This window comes from Pezoporus wallicus, unplaced genomic scaffold (genome assembly GCF_028554395.1).
Source record: "Pezoporus wallicus isolate ANWC-B61680 ecotype Strahan unplaced genomic scaffold, APGP_CSIRO_Pwel_v1 contig_8837, whole genome shotgun sequence".
In the NCBI taxonomy this organism is placed as follows: Eukaryota; Metazoa; Chordata; class Aves; order Psittaciformes; family Psittacidae; genus Pezoporus; species Pezoporus wallicus.
In genome coordinates, this window is record NW_026636730.1 from 833,792 (window position 1) to 855,555 (window position 21,764).

Genomic DNA, 21,764 nt, shown 5'->3' on the forward strand with positions numbered 1-21,764 from the left:
GCTGGGTGCCAATCAGTCGGAGAAGGAAATGGCCAAGTGTCATTTCAGCATCACCAGCAGTGAGTTACGAGAGGCACAGGAGTGGAGCTCTGAGTGGGTACTCCTGGAAAGCAGCTGACACTTCATGCCCATCCTACACAGAGACATTCAAGGCTGGTGGAGATGGATGTGTAGAAGAGCAGGGCATGACCACAGGGTTTGGAAGGAAAGAGGCAGGAGAAGGCAATTCACAGCATGACCTCGTGATGTTGAGGTAGTTCCTTGCCTTTGAAGGGCTGAGCATCAGGGTTTAACCCCTTTCTCACCTGTGGCTCAGCAGACACCAGCTTTGCAGAGCTGCAGCTTGTAGTCGTGTCACTTGGAGCAGAAATGGCTCCGTGGTCTAACAGAGGACACTGATGTCCTGGATAAAAGGGAGATGTTCACACTCAGAGCACGGCTATGGCACTGGGAAGGGAGGTGAGGGGCTCTCCTGCCTGCAGCACTGCCTCCCTGCCTGTGTTTCTGCTCTGGGTGAGCCTCTTGGCAGCGGAGATCTCACATCCAGGTTTCAGTTCAGAGTGTGACTTGGCACCCTGCGCACAAGACTTGGATCATGGCAGGTTAACTGTTGGACTCAGTGATCTTAAAGGTGTTTTCCAACCTAAACAATTCCATGAATCTAGGAACTGAGGTTCCTTTGCACAGCCCTGGATTAAGACAACCGGGTCCTACAGCCCATAGGACGTTGAGGAGCAGAACTTTGGGTAGGATGCAGCCAGAAGGATTTCTGGGCATGTTTCACACATCCACAAGTGTTCAAAACCAAGTGACCAAAACCCAAGAAAGCTGCTGCAGTTTCTCAGCAAAAGCAGAAGCAATAAATGATGGAAAGTGTTCTGCAGCGAATGGGAATAAGAAGTGCTGGATGTTGCTGCATCAGCTGCTCTAAGCCTTTCTGTGGATCCAAATGCTAAGGAACTAATGATGTTCCTTGAGGAATGCAAATCAAGGAATAAACAGGCTCCTTCAAAGTCGAGGCCCAAACACTCTGGATAAATCTCAAGCTATTCCTGTGCCTTCCATGGTGGTCAGCCTGGGTAAGCTTTTATCCTGGAAAACCTTCTCACCCTTCCTTACCATCTTCTTTCTTGGCTTGATCTCGTGAGGGGTTAACCCCTGCAAGAAGGCACTGGGGGTCCTCAGCTCATCTCCTAGACAGAAGACCCCAGTGCTCAGGTAGCCCAAAATCATGTATCTGCCTCCCTGTGCCCTGAGAGACCAGGGGGATGCTTGTCCTCACCCTCCAGCTGGGCTCTGGCTGCAGCTCAGTGGAATGGGTTGCTTCATCAACCTTTACTTAAATGGCCTCTCCGCTTAGTAAATACGACTTGTCAAGAGGCAATGTCCTTCACCTGATAACCTGGATACAAGTGATTGCCTCTGCCAGCAATGAAAGGAGGAGAACCATAGAAATCCACTCTCTACCCATGAAATGATTCATGACTTGGCCTTCTCACAAACTGGCTGGGTATTTACGTCCCCTGGGTGCTATCTGGCAAACCTTTTCCATCCTATCTCTTCCTAGGAGAACTAATAAAATCCTGACTTAGGAACCTCTGTCTCGGCAGGACTGGAGGATGCTCAGGTTGGTTTGCATTGGGCTCACATCGAGTTCTGCCCATGGGCTCACGAATCCATCCCTCGTGGAGAAAGGTTAGCTCGGAGTGGGACAACATTGGCCTCTGGTTGTTTGGATGTGACAGAAAAATACCTCCCCCAGACACTTTACAGGACCAGTGAGCAGCGATGCAAGGGTTGGGGCGCGAGGGAAGCCAGCCGCGAACGCAACGCAACACACGTGTTTCTTCCTGAACACCACCAATACATGACACATGTTTCTCTAAAAAGGAGGGCCCAAGGGGTAGGTGACAGCTTGGAGGTGCATGCTGGTTGCACTCTGGCCATGGTTTCAAGCCAGTTCTTGGTGTGGTTTCTTGGTCCAACCCAACGGTGCTTCAGGATCCTCTCTGGTCAACAGAACCAACCACCTTCTCGCTGGTGCTCTGGTTTCAGTCTGAACCAGTTGGGATGCCCTTTGTGTCCTGAGCAACCCTGGAGACAGTCTGAACTCCACGTTGCTTGACGTGTGCTGTCAAGGGCCCCCCAGTGTGAGTCAGGGCTACAGGAAACCTCCTGACAGCTCATCCGTCAAGTGTCTTTCCCCCCTTGGCTGGGGCAGGCAAAAGCATTTCCTTTGCAGATCTCATTTCTTGGCTCAACTCTCTCCTTCACCTTTTCCAAGGGAATTAATTGTCCATGGCTCCAACCCCATGCACAGAGAGCTGGAGAGACCACCAAGCCATGGGGTGGAAAGGTGGCCAGGCCCAAGCATGAGCTGGCTGTCAACGATGCTGATTGTATAAAACCAAATCAAGTGGCAGACGGATGAGGAGGAGGAAGGGATGCCCACACGCTCACGTCTCCTTCCCATCCCCTCCCTCCTCCCACCCCCTCTCCCCAAACGAGTTTCTGGTTGTTTTGTAAAGAAACCAACACAAAGCGAGTCTGTGCCTGGCGTGTGCCCGCCCTGCTTCACATTGCAAAGAGGCTCAGCTCGGCGAGAGCCAGGAGAAGCCACATCTGCAGTGGAGAGGCTGCCCAGAGGGAGGGAGCTGCTGCGCTGGAGGTCCCTGATGACAGACGAGTGGAGCCCCGCAGGAGCCTCTCCTCTCCGGCCACCTGAAAGAGGAAGAGAAGGAGAAGGAAGAGGAGGAGGAAGGGGAAAAGAGGAAGAGGAAGAGAAAGAGAGGAAAAGAGAAGGAGAAAAAGAGAGGAAAAGAGAGAGAGAAAGATGAAGAGAAAGAGGAAAAGGAAGAGAACAGAAAAGAGAAAGAGGAAAAGGAAGAGGAAGAGAAAAAAGAAAGAGAAAGAAAGAGAAAGAGAAGAAAGAGAAGGAGAAAAAGAAAGAGAAAGAAAGAGAGGAAGAGGAAGAGGAAGAAAAAGAGAGAAAGAGAAAGAGAAAGAGAGAGAAAGAGAAGGAGAAAAAGAGAAAGAAAGAGAGAAAGAGGAAGAGGAAGAGAAAGAAAAAGAGAAAGATGAAGAGAAAGAGGAAAAGGAAGAGAACGGAAAAGAGAAAGAGGAAGAGGAAGAGGAAGAGAAAAAGAAAGAGAAAGAGAGAAAGAGAAAGAGAAAGAGAAGAGAGAGAAAGAGAAAGAGAAGAAAGAGAAAGAGAAGGAGAAAAAGAGAAGAGAAGAAGAGAAAGAGAGAGAAGAGAAAGAGAAAGAGAAAGAGAAAGAGAAAGAGAAAGAGAAAGAGAAAGAGAGAAAGAAAGAGAAAGAGAAGAGAAAGAGAAGGAGAAAAAGAGAAAGAAAGAGAGGAAGAGGAAGAGAAAGAGAAGAGAAGAGAGAGAAGAGAAAGAGAAGAGAAAGAGAAGAGAAAGAGAAGAGGAAGAGAAAGAAAAAGAGGAAGAGGAAGAGAAAGAGGAAATGGAAGAGGAAGGGAGGAAGGAAGGAAGGAAAGGGAAGGAAGGAAAGGGAAGGGGAAGGGGAAGGGAAAGGGGAAGAGACATGTTTGTATCGGATATACGTATAACCTGGTGAAAGTCTGCCTGTGCTGCACATGGCCACCAATGCCCTGAAAATTAGCAAAGGAAGGAAGCTGATGCCACATTTTTACGCTCCATGAAAACAGACTGGTGGGACATGAATCAAGGGATTTCCCAGCAAAAGAAACAGGGAATGGGATTCAAAAGCCCTGTGTGTGGAAGCTGTCTGAAGGGATCCACTAAGCCCAGCACAAGGTCCATGCTCAGCCCTTGGAGTCTAGTTACCTGACAGCTTCTGTTACCTGAAGGTTCAGCAAATCAGGGTCACTGGTAATTATTCAACAGTGAAATAATTCAATCTGAAAATCACTCTGGTGGGTGACAAACCAAGGTCGGTGTGATTTTATTCAAAAATGAGGTATTTAATGCCTACTGCTGCCACAGTCAGTAAATTCATCTGTCATTTGGTTTGAAATAATTTAAATTTCATATCATTTTGATATGAACAATTTGCTGATGGCCAGAATATTTCATCTGCAAGCCTCAGGCAGTTAAACCTCTACATTATGACCTCCAGGATCCTCATCTAACAAGGGAGGAACCTGTGTCCCAGGCAGCTGAAATGCTTATCTGAAGCCCTGCAGGAAGGTGAGGAGCCAAATGAGTGGAGTGGTCCTGGCTCCCTTCTACACTCCTGAAAAGCCCATGGATGTCCCAGTACTTATAAGCAAAACTCAATATATCTCTCTGTAGCATCTATAAAAGAAAAGAGAAGGTGACCAACAGGCAGGAGGGCAGAGTCAGGGATACGAACATGTTGCCCTATGCTTGATGTTGGGGAAGAATATGTGAGGGTATGAAGAAGAGGGTGAATCAAGGACTTCAGGAGGTGAATGTCTGCACATAACTGGTATGATACAGGTGGAAGACAGAGCTGAGGATGGCTGGAGGGCATGGAGGAGGTATAGACACAGCCAAGCAGGTCTTAGGGCCATGCCCTCTCCTACCTTGGTGGGCTGGAGGTGGTCGAAGATATTCTCTCTGAGGGTGGCCACGGCTCTGTTGGCATTTTGCTCCTGCTTGTACATCTGTGTGGTGGGGGGGATGGATGGGGCCATGGCTGCGTTCAGGTAGGTCCCATTGCCAAAGGCCAGAATGGCGTTTTCTTTGTGTGAGGAAGAGATGGAGAAAAGTCTTGTCAGGGCAATGTTTCCAAGGAGAAGCGTACATATCCCTTCTCCAGTCTCCTCTGGCTGCATCAGCCAAATGCATGCCTTGTCTTAAGAGCTGCTTTGTTGAAAGAACAGGGAGCTGAACACCTATCAACTTGAGGACCAAGGCGTTTTCATCCTTCCCAACAAAAGAAGGACATGGAAGTATTGGAGGGAGTCGAGAGGAGGACACGAGGATGATCAGGGGCTGGAGCACCTCCTGTATGGAGACAGGCTGAGAAAGTTGGGGCTGTTCAGCCTGGAGAAGAGAAGGCTGCGTGGAGACCTCAGAGCAGCTTCCAGTATCTGAAGAGGGCCTATAGGGATGGTGGGGAGGGACTCTTCATTAGGGACTGCAGTGACAGGACAAGGGGTGATGGGTTCAAACTGAAACAGGGGAAGTTTAGATTGGGTATAAGGAAGAAGTTCTTTACTGTAAGGGTGCTGAGGCACTGGAATGGGTTGCCCAAGGAAGCTGTGAATGCTCCATCCCTGTCAGTGTTCAAGGCCAGGTTGGACACAGGGGCTTGGAGCAAGCTGCTCTAGTGGAAGGTGTCCCTGCCCATGGCAGGGGTTGGAACTGAATGAGCTTTGAGGTCCCTTCAACCCAAACCAGGCTGGGGTTCTATCGTTCATATTCTCAGCACAAGCAGCCTGACCAGCTTGCAGGTGACACTGCAGGAGCAGCGATGTACCAGGGGTGATACTCACGGAGACAAATGTTGTCGGTGAAGAGATGCAGGAAGCTCTCACACTCTTCCTGCCGGTTGCCACTGGCGTTGCACGTGCACCAGGGAGCTATGCTGGAAGTGGAGTTGTCAATGTAGTTGGGTGTGATGGGGCTGCCTGCCGGGAAGGACGGAGAAGTGTTACGGCAAGGCTGGTACATCATAAGGGACGATGGTTTCCCCACGTGCTGCTTTGTTGGGGTCCCCGGGAGGAGAAAAGGGTCAGTCACAACCCTTCTGTTCACCCCACCCCCAGCAGAGCCTTCAGTCAATTAAAAAGTGCTTTTGGCCCAAGGAATGGGCAGCTCCGGGGATCTCAGGTTCCCTAATGACATTCAAAAACCATATGTGAATGTGCATAAAGGTTTCCATGTTGTCAATAGAAGAGCCAAAATCATTCTCCAGAATGGTCAGGGAAAACAAAAGAAGGATTAAACCAGAATGAAATCTTGACCTGAATAGCTGACAATCTGTCCCATCCGTCAGGATGGACCAAGTCCAATGGTCATTGGCACTTCTTTTGGGACACTGTATGTGCTAACTGCTACCAGCTGGGTCTCTGGAGTATCTGAAAACCCAATCTGACAGCCTCTGAAGACAGCAAGATGGCAGCGGATGGTGATTTCCAGTGGCATCACTAGTGATGGCATCAGGGAACCCCTCGCAGGGCAGACACCCTGGGATGGCCCATCTGTTTCCACCTGAGAGAGAAGCTGGGATTTTGCAGCATGGTTTTTATCCGTATGCTGCAGCTATCCTAAATTGCCCCGTTTTCATGGCTTTAAGCTGAAAGGGGAGATTTAGGTAAGACATTTGGAAGAAGCTCTTCCCTGGGAGGGTGCTGAGGCACAGGGTGCCCAGAGAAACTGTGGCTGCCCCATCCCTGGCAGTGTTCAAGGCCAGCTTGGACACAGGGGCTTGGAGCAAGCTGCTCTAGTGGAAGGGGTCCCTGCCTGTGGCAGGGGTTGGAGCTGGAGGAGCTTTAAGGTCCCTTCAAACCCAAACCATGCCATGATTCTATGATATTTCCCACCTAGAGAGGGAACCAGCTGCAGGGCACAGCTCCTACCTATGATCCCCGTGTAGGCCAGCAGACAGGCAGCGTAGCTCTCCCTCCGGCAGCCGCTCGCAGTCTGCAGTGATGGCTGGCAATTAAACTGGAACTCTGCGTAGCGAGACCTGATGGAGCAAGAGATCAAAAGGGACATATCAGCACATCTGTCCGGGGCTAGAAGGCACATAGTGGCACACTGGTGGTGTTTACAGAAGGGGACACATTTGCAAAGTCCTTTGCTGCTGTAGGTGTTACTAAACTGGGTTGAATGAACATCATTTTATACTCTCCTGCCCCGCCTCACTCCAACAAACCCAGAAGTAGGTTTTATCCCTTTGAGGTGAGACACAAGTAGGTGTTGTAGTGAATGTTTTGCAGGGTCCCTGTGGGGCTGCAAGTAATGGACTGCAAAGATGCTGCGAGGCTGGAGCAGCTCTGCTCTGGAGCCAGGCTGAGAGAGCTGGGCTGGGGCAGCCTGGACAAGAGAAGGCTCCTGAAGGGGAGACCTGAGAGCAGCTCCAGTGCCTAAAGGGGCTGCAGGAAAGCTGGAGAGGGGCTTGGGACAAGGGATGTAGGGACAGGCCAAGGGGAATGACTTTAAATTGACACTGTGGGATATCTGAGTCATTCACATGAGGCTTTCAGGTAGGACACAGGACATGCTGAAGGTCCAGATCCATCTAAACAAGCATCCTGTGGCCAGGCAAGAAGGCACCTCACATGGATTTCGAGCTGCTTAGGAAACCCGAGCAAGCACTAGCATTGCCAGCACTTGAAGATAGGGCCCTTAGATGACAACCTGTAGGGTTTGAACTATGAACCTAGTATGTCAAACATGTTGATCCCCCAGAAAACCTCTCTTTTCCAGACATTTTGCCAGTGCTCCTGGTCAGTATCAGCACTCCAACTTGTATTTCCTGCCCTCTTCTTTCCCCCCTACTTTCCTCCCTTTTAACTCTTCTTTGTTCCCATGTTTACCCCACACCAACCCTTTTCCCCTAAGCCATGGCCAGGCAAACCCTTCCTGCCCCAATTTTTGCTGCATTATTTAGGGGAGGGAGGTACTGATTGCAGGTTTGTATCATTCACACTATTAGACCCCATCCCTCCAAGCTGGGACATGCAAGGGGTTACAGCTGGGAAGAAGCTGCAGGAGGATTAAGCAGTGCAGGCTGGGTTAGCCCTGGGGTATTTTACTCTCTTCCTTTCAAGTGCCATGATTTGTGCCTGGCTTCCCTTGTGGTTTCTGCACCACTAGCTTTGACCAGGTCACACATCAACCCCGTGCTCCTGTTGTGTCTTTAGAGGATGCTATATATTATATATTATATATCCAGAGACCAAGGAACCAGATAATGAACAGCTGTGCTGCTTGCAGGAAATGGTTCCCACCCTCCTGGAAATCCCTTTAAACCTCTTCATTCCCTCTGGGCCTGATGTTTTGTTAGGGAGAGGGCAGTACCCATCCATTTTGGACTCCCTGGGTAGCTGGGGGAAAGCTGGTGTGGCTCAGGGGCTTTGCATCTTTCAGGATGAGCTTCAGATGTATAGCTCAGTTGTCCTCCTTCATCCACATTCCTGGGGTTGAGAATATGAACATCAGTCCACACTTCCAAGAGGATGCTGCTGTTATCACCTCCCTTTGTGAAAAGATATTTAAAGATGATGTGCTGGTAGCAGATGGCTCCTGGAAGCTCGGCTCAGGAAGTCCCAAACCCCACCTCTAATTAGAGACTAGGACAATAGTGGGACATGTGTCCTACACTTGCTCTTGTGCTCTTCCTCAGGTGTCTGCTCCTGGCCACAGCTGCACACAAGATGCTGGGCTGGGACCACCATAGTGCAGTAAGGCTTCTGTTATAGTCTTACATCTCCTACTGACAGATGGGCTCCTGAGAGCTGTATGGCTAAACCTTTGGAGAAATAGAGGGGTGAAAATGATACAGCTGAGGGAAAAACACTTAAGGGGTATTCCTGTGGGTGTGCACATTGGGATGGGTGTGTGTATGTGTGCATGCATGCAGTTTAAATGGAAACAGAGAAGCAAGCCACCCTGGCCACATACTACATGGTGGATGTGGAGTGACAACTGCGATGCTGAGACCTCTATCACGATCACCAGAACATGCAGCCTTGCAGCAGAAAGGAGTGTTTTTATGCACATCATTAAGTTTTCTAATAAAAAAGAAGAAAAATGGATTTTTAAGGTATCTGCAAGTGCCTGTGGCTGTCGGGATAGCTTGGGTGCACCTGCAGGATGCTCTGGACTAGGGGAGATAGGCAGTGGGGAGGCAGATTGGTTAAAGTGACTGCAAGCACCCCATATCACATCCCCACCTAGCTTGTACCTTCCTGGAACTATTTCCAGGTCTACTATGCTATGCTATATAGGTACTATATAATATATATTGGCATAGTATGGTATTAGTATTGGATGGAATGGGATGGCATAGCATAGCAGCATAGCATAGCAACATAGCATAGCATAGTAGACCTGGAAATAGTATATATATATAGTATATATATGTACTATATGTACTATAAACTATATACTATATACTTATACTATACTGCTACTGTACTATACTACACTACACTGCAATATACTACGCTACGCTACAGTATACTACACTACACTACATCTTTTTTAGGACAAAAGCCAAAAACCCATAGAAAAGATCTAAAAAACTCCAACACGAACATCTCAAATCTTCTTCTGTCTGTTAGCACTTTCTATATAGAAATGTAAGACAAGGCCATGGGTCATGGGAAGGAGGCACTCAGGCCATCAGTCAATGGGTTGTGGTGGGATGGGTGCCTCCAGTCAGCATCCTTTAGATGAGTGCATTGGCTCTGGCCTGTCACCAGTGGATGAACCCAAGGCTTGTCCAAGGCACAGCTCTCTGTGTTGGCCACCCCGGTGTAAGCGAGCTTTACCTGCAGACGTAGTTCTCCCGGCAGGAGTCCAGAGGCGCCAGGCAGTTGGGCTTCTCCTTGGACTCGTAGGAGCAGGCAGGAACGATGGTCTGCCGGCGGCGCTCGGCGCAGGCCGTGTCTTCGCAGGGGCAGAAGAGCAGCTCATGGGTGTACTCCGGCGGCACGCGGTCGAAGAACTTGCGCAGAGCCTTGTGGCACTTGGAGCGGTTGCAGGTGTCAGCCCGCGCCAGGCGCCGGATGCAGAAGGACACGTACTCGGTCCGCAGGCGCTGGCACATCTCGTCCACGTTGCAGGCTTTGGCGGCATCCAGGCACCGGTTCACCTGGGTCACCTCGTTCTCAGAGCCTGTGGGAGATGGGGATGGGGGGTTTGTGCTCATCTCCCCACCCAGCGGCACCACCCTGTGCAGGTACCTTCATCCCCATCCTGCTCTCATCCTTGGTGAGACCATCGCCTGCTCAGGAAGGCAGTGACCAGGGTGAGGTCCACACTTGCTCACTGTGCCATGGCAGGACCAAATCCACTTTCCTTACTCACCTTTACCAAGAGGTTCCATGGCCACACAACAAAGCTTACACCCCAGAGACTGCTCCTCCAAGCTCCTATATTTACATGCTCCATCCCTGGAAAGGGTTCAAGGCCAGGTTGGATGGGGCTTGGAGGAACCTGCTCTAGTGGAAGGTGTCCCTGCCCGTGGCAGGGGGTTGGAGCTGGATGAACCTTAAGGTCCTTTCCAACCCAAACCATTCTGTGATTCTATGATGTAATAAAATGAAGACTTGCAGTACCCTGGTTATCTCATAACACTTTCCCAACATGAATTAACCAACTTGAGGCCTGGGAAGACAGCAGTCATTAGAAAGTGCATCTGCTTCTGGCCATGACTGGATTCACCAATGTGATGGGATCTCTTCTAACGGCCCCTTTTTCCCCAGACTCTGCTCAGGATCAAACACTGAGTTAGTGGCAATGATACATGGGTGGTTGGTGTTAACCCTTGCACCCCAGACTTGCACCCATATGCTGTACAATGAGTTTCTTCAGGCCTGTGTAAGGCCAAGTCTGGCTTTGGTAGCAGCTGTGCTATGTTCATGCCCAGCTAAGTGAGAGCTGTCTGGGTCTCAAAGCATCACAACAGCGCACTGGTTTTCCCAATTCAAACCAGTCCTGCCCAGTATGGCCATGTCCTAAGTCACAACAGTGCCTTTTGGGATGGGAATCAGAGCTACCATCCAACGTGATGTCCCTGGGACCTTGATGCTGCCTGCATGTGAGCACATGTGGGTCTCTCCCTATGGATGGATCACTGGCTTCAACAAGATCACTCTGCGTTTCCGTCCTCTTGAACAAGAGGGGAAAGGAAGCCCCAGGTTAACCTGGGTGGGAGAGCAATGGTGTGCCATTGGGATGCAGGGAAGGTGGAGGAAAACTTGCATCAGGGGAACAATCAGGGAAATGAAACAAAAACTACAGTGACAGATGAGAAACACACCGTCTTCAGTAAGCAAATAGATCTCTCATGAGTTTATATGCCAACAGCCTCCTCTACAAATGTGGGAAATAGGTAAGAGGGAAAGGTATTTGTCTAACAGTGGTTTTAGGGGTCCTTCAAAAGTGAGTTGATCTCTGTTTTATAGGAGGGGAAATGCTACAGGTAGGACTCGATTGAGACATCAGGCTCTCTCTGATCAGACCGATAAGATGAAGATCCTCCAAGCATAAGAGGGAAAAGGAATTTGAAGCCATTTTTCACCTCTCTGAATGAAGCCCATGACCTGAAGCACATTAGAAGGGCTTTGTCCCCAGCACAGAAGGACTTTTCAGAGAGGAAAAATCCCCCGAAAGATAAATTTCCAATGCAGAGTCAAGCCTTGTCTTTGGTTGGGAGTTAAAACCAGCCAGCCAGTGCTGAACAAGTGTTATAACATTGACAGTCTCTCTGAGCACTTCAGAACTGGCTGCCCTTCTTCATTTTCACTGCTATTAGCAGATCCTCCTTATCCTAGCACTTATTTTTCCCTTCCTGTTGTCCCCTCTGCATATAATGAGCTGAAAGTCACATCCCAAGTTTTGAAGTTACTTTATGACGGGTGAAACTTGCTTAGTGTGTTCCCACCACAGAATTCCTTCCCTTTAATATGGCCAGGGGTGAATATTGTGAGAGAACCAGTTTACACAGGGGAGCTGTCAGCACAAAGTTATTTGGAAGGGTTTCATTACCCATCCAGCTAATGAATCACAAGGAACACACTCGTTTGTCTCCTCTTCCCACGCAATAACAGGATGTGCTTTTTTAAATCACTGCTACAATTAGAGCAGAGAGATAGAATTCCATTTGCATGGTTTTTACAATTAGAGCAGAGAGGTAGAATTCCATTTGCACAGCTTGAATAATTGATATATATTGTTGATGTAAAATTGGGTTCAAAATATCTGTTGCTCTGACTTGACACATGGTCATGAGGATGTCTTATGTTTCAATAAGCTCTCGGGAATTTTTGTATTTGGGAGGTTTAAAAGGGGTTCTTTGGCAGTGCTGACTGTATGATCTGGGCACTGGTTAGTAGGTCATAAATTATGTTATTGGAGGTGTTGGGTATAAGTAGGGGAAAACCAGGTTAAACCAAGAAACTTCACATCCCTAGATGGATGCTGAGTCCTTTGGCACATACCCTTGCTGCTCTGGGCCCATTCGTGCTTCGCTGCCCAACCGGTTTCAGTCTGCTTTAAAAGCCTGCAATGTGTTAACCATGCATAAAAATCCCCATCCATAGATTCTGCCGTGCTCTGAAGAGCCCTGTAGGACTCTCAGCAAAGGGGAAAAAACTCTGGTAAAGAAGGGCATGACCCTGCAAACAGCTCTGTGTATGCTTCACTTTCCACTCTCAAATCAGTCAAGTGGAGTCAATAAGAAAACGTGAGGTCAAGGAGCACCCCCTTTCCCCTCTCTGCTCAGACTGTTGAGGGCTGATGGGTTAATTTGCTCCTGGGCATTTTCACCTAACAAGTGTCCCTCCATCTCAGGGACTGCAGACATCCATCGGCTGCAGGGACCTGCTGCTCCTTACTCGCTTGGGTGCACTCCATCTGCGGATACCACCCTGGAGTCCAGTGCACATTTGGGGTGAGCTGCAGCAGGGCTGCTGTTTTGGTACCGCTGCCAGAGGCACACGAGAACATTATGTGCTCCCATATTGGTTATTTGGTAAGAAAAATCACTGCTGGTAAAGCTTCCCCATGTCTGTGGTGCATAAGCAGAGTCGGACAGTGATTGTGGTGGCAGCTGTGATGTTGGTGATGGATGGCTTAACAGCCACCACACTGACCTTTTAACTGCTGAGCTGGGGTTCGTGTCCTCAAGGGGGTTAAAAGGTGTTGGGCAGCTCTGCTAACATTGTTAAGTGGATTGCATGACACAGAGCAGAACATGGGTCTGAGTCCTGAGGTTGCCCTCAGGGCATGGGGTTAGAGGCTGTGGCTGGGATCAACCCACAAGTCGGGTTATCAACCTTTTTGCCTGCAGAGTTTGGACCTGTGAATGATGTGGAAACACCTTCTCATACCTAAGGATACCCCAGCAGGGCATCTGCATGACACAGGCCATCCACCTGCTATGGAGAATCAGGCCACCCATCATCATGGCTCATTAGAAAAGATCTTCCTACCACATTCCTCAATCCCAGCCATTCACGGCATGGATGTGGAAAAGCCAAATTAGGAAAATCACAAGTGTTTTTCCTAGGACATGTAAGAGTTTAACCCAGGAATCATAAGCAGCTCCTTGGAAAAGTGATTTCTAGTCCTGAACCATGCAATGCTGTATGAATGGACCATAAGAGAGCACAAAGGTCTACCCTGTCTGTAGCACTTGATCCCACAGCCAGCTCCCCCCAGTGTGAACCAGTGAATGGAAGAGCATCTTCCCACCACCTACCTGCAGTGATGGATGCCAGCCGGACATAATCAAAGCCCCTGATGAATGGCTCGTAAGGGGAACTCTCCAGTACGTTCATGCCTGTGGTGAGAAGAGAAGGTGGTGAGAAGGCAGCTGAGCTCCTGAGGGATGTCTGGGACGTACAAGGTTCAACATCTGCAGTGCAGGTTTGCTTGATGGGTCCAAGGGGGTGCGCCCTAAAGGCCATAAGTAAATGGATGCTCAGAGTCACAGGAACTGATGCGTGGCCGTATGCTTAGAGAGGGGAATAGGATATAACTGGCTTTTAAAAGTACATCACAGCTTTGGAAAGCTTTTCAGGGCACTGCTGGGTTGCAACTCTATAACTCAAGTCTTGGGCCCCCTTATAGGGCTTGCCACTGAGGACACCAAACTGTAGTACAGGCTCATGGGCAGGGTTCAAACCACCAGCTCCCTATATACATGGGGTTTCCATCACCATTCTCACTATTCCCTGTGTGTTTCTCCCTGGGTCAATGGTCCTCACCTGGACAGGGTTGTATGTGCAGCAGCACATGCTTTCCTATTTATTACACCTCTTCCTTTCTCCTTGCCAGCAGCTCTTTCTTACTTGGCATGGAGCTAATGACCCACAGCTCCCGCAGCAACTTCATTTTTAAGTTGTTGGGAAGCTAGTTTTATTCACTTGGTGCTTCCCTTTCCTGCGCTCAATGTTCTGCAATGCCCCGTCACCCTGATGGATACCACAGAATATTATTGAGGCAAACAACTCAGTATCATTTTTTCCTTTATTAGACATTTAGATGGATATGGACAGCAGCAGCAGATGTACTGGCTGGGATAAAAGGACTATCAAACCTCATGCTCCGGGCATATGCTGATCACCAGCTGCGGTCAGGAAGAAATAGCTCCCAGGGTACAGAGCCCCATGCAATTACTACAGGTGCATTTACAAGGCAGCTTTACACCTTCATTGAAATATCTTGCATCATTACTGACTGGAAAGGGGCCCATTTGTATGTTCCAGCGTAGCAGTTTTATGTCCTGATGATATAGCACCTTATCAGAGAATTGTTATCAGGTTGTCATCGTGTTATTGTGTCTCCAAATGGGAAGGTGGCTGAACACAGGCGCGCTCAAGAGAAGCTGAGTAAATAGTATGCTTTGCAAATTCCCTGAACGCACACTTCCACAATTGATTTTATAAGAGGGCTTCTAGGATGCTTTTTACAGCCTCGTGGGTATGGAGGACTGAGAGACAAAGCTCTACACGGAGCATGTGGATTGGCTTCCTTTCTCAGTCAATTAAACATGTGTAAGGACTCTGAAACCTGGGGCTGTTCTGAAGTATATTTCCCTGGGGAAATTAAGGTAAGAGAATCAAAGGGTTGGGAGTGTGAATCTGCATTGCAAGTGAGCTCTGAGCTTGAAAAGATGAGGGGCTCAGGACATGGCAGCAGAGGACAAGCAGGGCAGAGTCTGGGCAGTCTCTGATACCAGCTTTCTTACAGTCATTCTCTAGATGGAGGACCCAGGCTGCTGGGCAGGAAGTGCATCCATTCTGGCCATTCAGCATCTCCTACCCTGCATCTGCAGACCCACACCTGGCCCCTGCCTGCTCCCAGCACTCCCTGCTGTTCTCACACTGCTCTTCCCGGACCTGGAAGTCCTCCTGGCACCACTGTCCCGCACAGCCATGGTGCAGATGAGGTGTGTCCGAAGATTCAGAGCATGAAGGTCGGCCTGTTCTGATGAATGGAGAGCCCACCTCTTCCCCAGGCTTCTCTTCATAGAACGATAGGATCCCAGCCTGGTTTGGTTTGGAAGGGACTTTAAAGCTCATCCAGCTCCAACTCCAACACCTTCCACTAGAGCAGCTTGCTCCAAGCCCCTGTGTCCAACCTGGCCTTGAACACTGCCAGGGATGGGGCAGCCACAGCTTCTCTGGGCACCCTGTGCCAGCGCCTCAGCACCCTCACAGGGAAGAGCTTCTGCCTAAGAGCTCAGCTCAGTCTCCCCTCTGGCAGGTTCAAGCCATTCCCCTTGGCCTGTCCCTTGTAAAGAATTTGCTTCAACACAAACAAAACTCTCCTAGCATAGTTATATATCTAGGCATATAATTATGGGAAAGATTTGATCCTGGATGGTGCTGAGGCTTCTTATTTCCCCAGTCACTTTGTAGCCCCATGCTCTGCTCCCTCCACGCTGTAGCACCTGACAGCTTTCTGGGAACTTGATCAAGCAGTTTCCATTCTGGCAAAGCCTGTGCATTAGAGCCTGCATCCTCTTCGTTTTGCTTGGCCTTTTGGCCTGTGTTATCACCCTGCACCTTTCCCTTCAGTGTTCAGCCAGCAGTGTTTTATTAATCTATATCGCAGCCCATGGGTGGAAGGTTCTGTTTTATTCCCCATTTTAATTTTCATGGTGCATAAAATACTCACCAGCCTGACAGGGAAGAGTTATGGCCACTGAGGTGTGCTTTTATGATAACTCTTAAAAACCATCAAAATCCAAACTTACTAAATACTGGCTCTGGGAACACTTTAAATTCCAACTGATGTCACCAGCCCCAAATCTTCACTAACCCAAAGACATTGGTGCACTTGAAAGCCTCCAAGAGAGTGATATTTTTTAAGTTCATGCTGTTTTTTTAGCTCAGTGCCCATGCTTCGTGTACTATATCCATGGCTTTAGTGGTCTTGGCTAACATAGGTAGATGGAAAACATAGCATGTATTTCTGCAGGAGAGGACATCAAGGTATACTGGGAACACCATAGAAAAGAGGCCAGGTTAAAAAAACAGAGGAAGGAGGGATTGCTTTCCCCAAAAGCAATAGGGATCAGTAGGTCATGAGAGGGAATGTGATGCTGCAGGGATGGCCTTCTTTGCGGCCACTTTTGGGGAGCTCTGTAGAAAGCCCTAGCAATAATTCCCTTTGAGGAAAACCATCGAGAAATGAGCACCCTGCTTGACTGACCTTCCATCAACGTGTGGTGGATGCTCCAGTAGACACTCAAGCAGTGCTTCTCCTTTTTCATGCCACGCTTGCACTTGCAGCCATACAGTTGGCTGGAGAGCAGGGCTGTCACGGTGCTCCTGCACTGGTTCTTGGCATCGGGGCCCAGCTTGTTGGCTCCATTGCCTGCAATGCATTGCCGGAGGGTCCTGAATTTGGCACTGCAGATGGGGTCGTTGGTACAGGACTCGCCTGCTTGAAGGCAGTCCCTGCTCGAGCTGACAGCTTCCGCCATGCCTTCTGCAACAAAACCAGACAAGTGGTTTAAGGGTGGTGGAGCAACCTCAGGAGGGAAATGAATTGTGTTTCCCATGACCTGGCTGGGATGTCCATCTAAGAATCATAGCATGATTTCATTTGGAAAGGACCTAAATCCCATCCAGTTCCAACCCCTGCCACGGGCAGGGACCCCTTCCACTAGAGCAGCTTGCTCCAAGCCCCTGTGTCCAACCTGGCCTTGGACACTGCCAGGGATGGGGCAGCCACAGCTTCTCTGGGCACCCTGCGCCAGCGCCTCAGCACCCTCACTATAAAGAATTTCTTCTTATATCTGACCTGCACTTCCCCTGTTTAAATTTAAACTCATCCTCCCTTGTCCTGTCACTGCAGTCTCTGATGAAGAGTCCCTCTTCCGCATCCCTGTGGGCACCCTTCAGATACTGGAAGACTGCTATGAGGTCTCCAGAACTTCATATGCAGAGATGGAAATCCCTCTAACCATCATCCTCTCTACAAGCAATGACCTTGCTTTTAAGATCTGTAAGTGGGCAGATCCCTCCCCAGCAGGTCAACTGGAGGGTTTAAATGCTCAGTCTTAGCACCCCTGCTCATGGATGGGGAGCACTGGTTGCAGCACTGCACAGCAGCATGGCAGAGGAACAGGAGTGGGTAAAAGGAAGTTGGAAGGATGTTAAGGGGACAAGACACAACCTGAGACTCAACACCTCAACCCAACCCTCTCTCTCATATAGATAGGCCACCAGTAGCAATGTGGCATCCTGCTGAGGACCCAGAAGGAGAGGTCACCTCTCTCCTGGAGACCGGGTTCTTCCTCATTTGAGAAAGAAACCCTGGACAAGGTCACCTGGAAGCCAGATTATATATGGCAGAAACATGGCCAGTTCCTGTGCTTGCTCTTTCTTGGTGCACAAAAAGCTCTCCAAACCCATTGCTCCCCCAGCTCTCCCTCGTTTTGCCCTCCAAAGTTGACAGCATCCCAAATGCTATGGAGATCCCAGCCTTTCCCCCTTGGACATGGCTTAACCCTGCCTACACCTCACTGCAGCTATGGATGGCTCTGTGTGGGGTGATTTGACATGGAGTCATCTCACATGTGTCCCAGCAGTTGGCCCATGTTTGCTGTCACCACCTCCCCAGGGTTCTCACTGCTCTGTCCTGGCTTTTTCCAAGCTTCTCTAAGTTCTCTTCAGAGTTTATTGTAAAAACACAAAGCGCTCTCTTCCACATACTGAGAAGAGAGATGAAAGCATGGGAGGAAGACATTATTGCTACTCATACACCAACAAATTAATTCAGCGGGGCTCAATGATGCTGTGTCCCCATGGCCTGGAGCAGACCAATTCCCTGCTATTAAACGTGCTTCCTTTCTAAAGCAGGCTGGCCACATCCAGACTGACTCCAGGGGATGTTCTCATTCCGAGGCTCATGGTTGTATTGTTCCACCCCAGCAATGGCAATGCCAGGGGCTCAGCTGTACTCAGTAGAGCATGGTGGCACCCAGAGGAGATGAGGACCAGAGCAAGGCAAATCACGCTCCTAGATGGTGTGATGCTCTGGACCATGCTGACATAGATGGGGCATGACTGCACCATGGCTTGGGGGTGTGATGAAGAAGGGAACCTGGTTTATGGAAGGAGAGAATCAGTCCCTGTGCCTATAATGTAATTTCAGATTCTGCTGTACTATAAAACCAGAAACTGCTGTCGTGACCTTGAAGGAGGACTTCTCAAACACTTCTCAAAGGAACTCCTTGTCTCTAGCTTAACTTGTCTTCCCTTTGGATAGGAACCAGAAAGGTAAGGATACCTCACCCTTCATGGGGTAGATAAGCTGGGGGCATCTTCTGGTTTCTGAGCCTTTCCAGAATCTGTTCCTCATGAGATCCAAATTGGACAATATTAGAAAATCAGGGGCCCTGATTTCCATTTCTGGGGGTTCATCAGATCTCCCTTTTCTCCAAGACTCTATTGATTTTTCCATAAAGCCCTTTTCCCTATTTCCACTTGCTACCTCTCCTGCCCTTAATATCTGTGTCTGCCTCTGCTGCCTTCCTAGTTGGAAGGCGTTGAGCCCAGTATGGCCATTCCCCATCCCTCAGCAGTCACAGGGTGTTTGCTAAGAAGGAGCTGCTTCTATTGCTCTTGATTAGAATAGAAGGCAGCAGCTGGAGTTCAGATATTTCAATTACGTTTATTACAGACTTTGGGTGAACCCACCAGGAGGTTTCCTCCTGAAATATCCCAATAGCAGCTCAAATGCAAAACCTTTCATCAAACTCCAGACTATTTCGAAGTGCCTTGTGGCCAACTTCGAGCTTTCAGTTATTTCAATCTCACATCACCTCCAATTTGAGTTCTTCTACCCCTGATTTATTCATAGACCTGGTTTATTTAGCACTCAAGGCTTGTTTGGATCTGCCAAATGTGGAGAGAAAAATTATTTCCAACGTGTAACAAACTCTGCCTTGGGCTGTCGTATCTTGAAGAACTCTGAACACAAGGAACCAGTTTCCTTGAAATATCATTTGGTCTCTGCAATTTCACTGAGATCCATAAAATGAACTGGAGCTGCTCACAGCCTCTGCTTTCAGACACCACTGAATGTTCCATGCACATATCTGAACCCATAGAGAAAAGAAAGCAAGTCCTTGACTTATTTTACCCTGGCTTTCTCCAAAGGGTCTCCTCTGGACAAGGGTAACACATGGCAGGTTTCATTCTAAAGAGGTGACTTTGCCACTGTCATGTCAGCTGCTAGAAAAGTAGGTTGAAAGAGAAATTATGACCCTCCTTGCCCCTCTCTGCTCCATGAATTGTGGAAGATACTCCCCAGGATGGTTATAAACGCAGCCAGCCTGTAAAAGCTGTAAACCACTTTGGGATCCCACTCTAAATGAATCAAGCACATCGACCATCTGAGAGATTTCCCTGTGAAATTCTAAGTAAATATATCCTCAAGCTGAGATTTGCCCCATAGAACAAAGTCCAGGGGCGAATATTTAAAGTCTAAACCCAAAGCATAAAACACCTCCATTCAGACTTAATGCCAGAGGTGTCTGAAGCAACTTGGAGCGTCACGAATGACCCGTTCCATAATCACATCACCTAAAACCCAAATCAGTCAAGGGCTTTTATTGTTGGCGATGTCTTTGCAACTGAGACAACATAACACCACGTTTCCGTCTGCACACTACCCCTCTGAGAGTAATTTTATGCAACATTAAGAGAGTGCCTCTTAGGGGGAAAAAGATAATAAATCTCTGTGACTTATGAAATAGATGGTGCTTCCTAACAGGCAGGGACAGAAGCAAAATCAGGTCTCCTCTCCTAAAGGTGGAGCGTTCTTTCCGGTTTTGCCTTCAAACATATAGCACCTTATCCCTTGCTGAGGGATTTTCCTCCACCTTTACCCCTTGACTGACCAGGGACTCAGAGTGTGAACTGGTCTGTGAGTAGTTAAGGGCTTTCAATGCCTCTGCTTTTCTAATAGCAGACCTTCCAGCTCCCTCTGCTCTCTTTAAAAGGCTATTTGTCTGCATTTTTATTCCTCGCTTGCTGCTAATTTCACGCTGTTTACGGTGGGCAGATGGAGTAATGAGCTTATTTTCACATCCTGTTTGTAGCTGTGCTCCACATCTGTTTCTGCTCTTGCTTACCTCAGTGACACTTACATGAAGTTACTCCTAATGCACAGGCGTAAGAGAAAAATCTGTCTCTTAACAGACCCTCAGTTCTTACACAGGTATCTCAAAGTGCATTTTGTTTAATGAGGAGGTCTGACTCTCCTCCAAGGAGACCATTTCCTGCACCAAGGGAAGGCGGCTGTGCTGGGGTACAGAAGTATGAAGGTAGAATCGTAGGATCAAGGAATGGTTTGTGTTGGAAGGGACCTTAAAGCTCCTCCAGCTCCAACCCCTGCCATGGGCAGGGACCCCTTCCACTAGAGCAGCTTGCTCCAAGCCCCTGTGTCCAACCTGGCCTTGAACACTGCCAGGGATGGGGCAGCCACAGCTTCTCTGGGCACCCTGTGCCAGCGCCTCAGCACCCTCACATGAAAGATGACCCCCATGTGGTCTGGAAAGAGTGAATAAAATGCCTGGAGAGTACCAGCACAGGACCCCATCACTTTGCCTTCCTGATCCAACCAACACTTGTGCTTTGGGTGTTTAAGGAGGAACCAGTTTCTCTTGGTGCTGTTCGACCTGGTGCTCTGGGATGCATCCCCTTCCCCTCCAGTTCTGTGTGTATTAGGTGTGAAGCCCTTGACATCCCTGATTCACACACAGTCCTAGGGAATGATGAACACTGTTATTTCCATGATGAGCTGTTGACTCCAGAACATTTGGTGTTTGCTTTTATAGTATTTGCTGCAAAGAGGGAAATAACCACCCAAAATCTCCAACAAAGCATCACCTAACCGCTGTAGGTTATTTGGACACATTTTACATAATTCATCCTAAATCAGGCCTGTCAAATCTTGCACAATGAATGATGCAGAAGGCTCCTGCCTTTCACTGCCCTTGTGCTCAGGCTGGATCTCCTGTGCACGTGCATCCTCCCTGGTCTGGGATCCCTTCTGCTCTGCCACCTCCTGTACCTGCTCCACTTCAGAGGTCTTTTGTTGACCAAACATACCCCATCCAACATGTCATGGTGTGTGAGGGGCTGTCCCTCTACAAGCCTTGTTTTGCCTGCAAGGGTGGATGTCTTCATGCCAGTCACTCTCACATGTAAATGGCTGCTAAAGGACATTGCAAAGTGCACTTGTATCCTGTACTAATGTGACAGACACCTATAGAAACAGGGTCTAAGCCTGAGGTGGGCACCAGACCATGCCTCTGTGTTCAGCTGGGAGAAACGGCCATCATTGGGCAACCCTTATAGGCTGGGTCACATTAAATCTGCAGGACAGATGCTGGTGCTTGCTGATAGGCAATTGCCTGATATCCAGAACCTTTCAGCTTACCCAGAGCTGTCAGAAACAAGTTGTTGCCCACTGTTGTCCTGAGTGAAAAATGATGGGAAAGAGATTCTGGAAGAAATATTCCTAGTATTTCCCAACTATCCATAAACCAGCAGTGATGCATGGATGGGGCCAGGTGGCTACTGCAGGTGGTCACTGCTAAACCTCTTTT

The 21,764-nt window shown here is 48.8% G+C and overlaps 1 protein-coding gene across 1 annotated transcript in view; it reads right to left on the bottom strand.

Moving 5' to 3' along the window:
• Positions 1 to 1,843: 1,843 nt before the first annotated feature.
• GFRA4 (GDNF family receptor alpha 4) overlaps positions 1,844 to 21,764 on the bottom strand; it is a 73,202-nt gene continuing 53,281 nt past the window's right edge. Inside the window, exons 2-8 of the mRNA XM_057401270.1 lie at positions 16,352 to 16,630; positions 13,392 to 13,472; positions 9,457 to 9,802; positions 6,535 to 6,644; positions 5,449 to 5,583; positions 4,534 to 4,691; positions 1,844 to 2,721 (exon numbers count right to left, since the gene is read on the bottom strand). Of these exons, the coding sequence (XP_057257253.1) occupies positions 2,575 to 2,721; positions 4,534 to 4,691; positions 5,449 to 5,583; positions 6,535 to 6,644; positions 9,457 to 9,802; positions 13,392 to 13,472; positions 16,352 to 16,630 (1,256 nt within the window). The 3' untranslated portion in view covers positions 1,844 to 2,574. The remainder of the gene's footprint in view (positions 2,722 to 4,533; positions 4,692 to 5,448; positions 5,584 to 6,534; positions 6,645 to 9,456; positions 9,803 to 13,391; positions 13,473 to 16,351; positions 16,631 to 21,764) is intronic.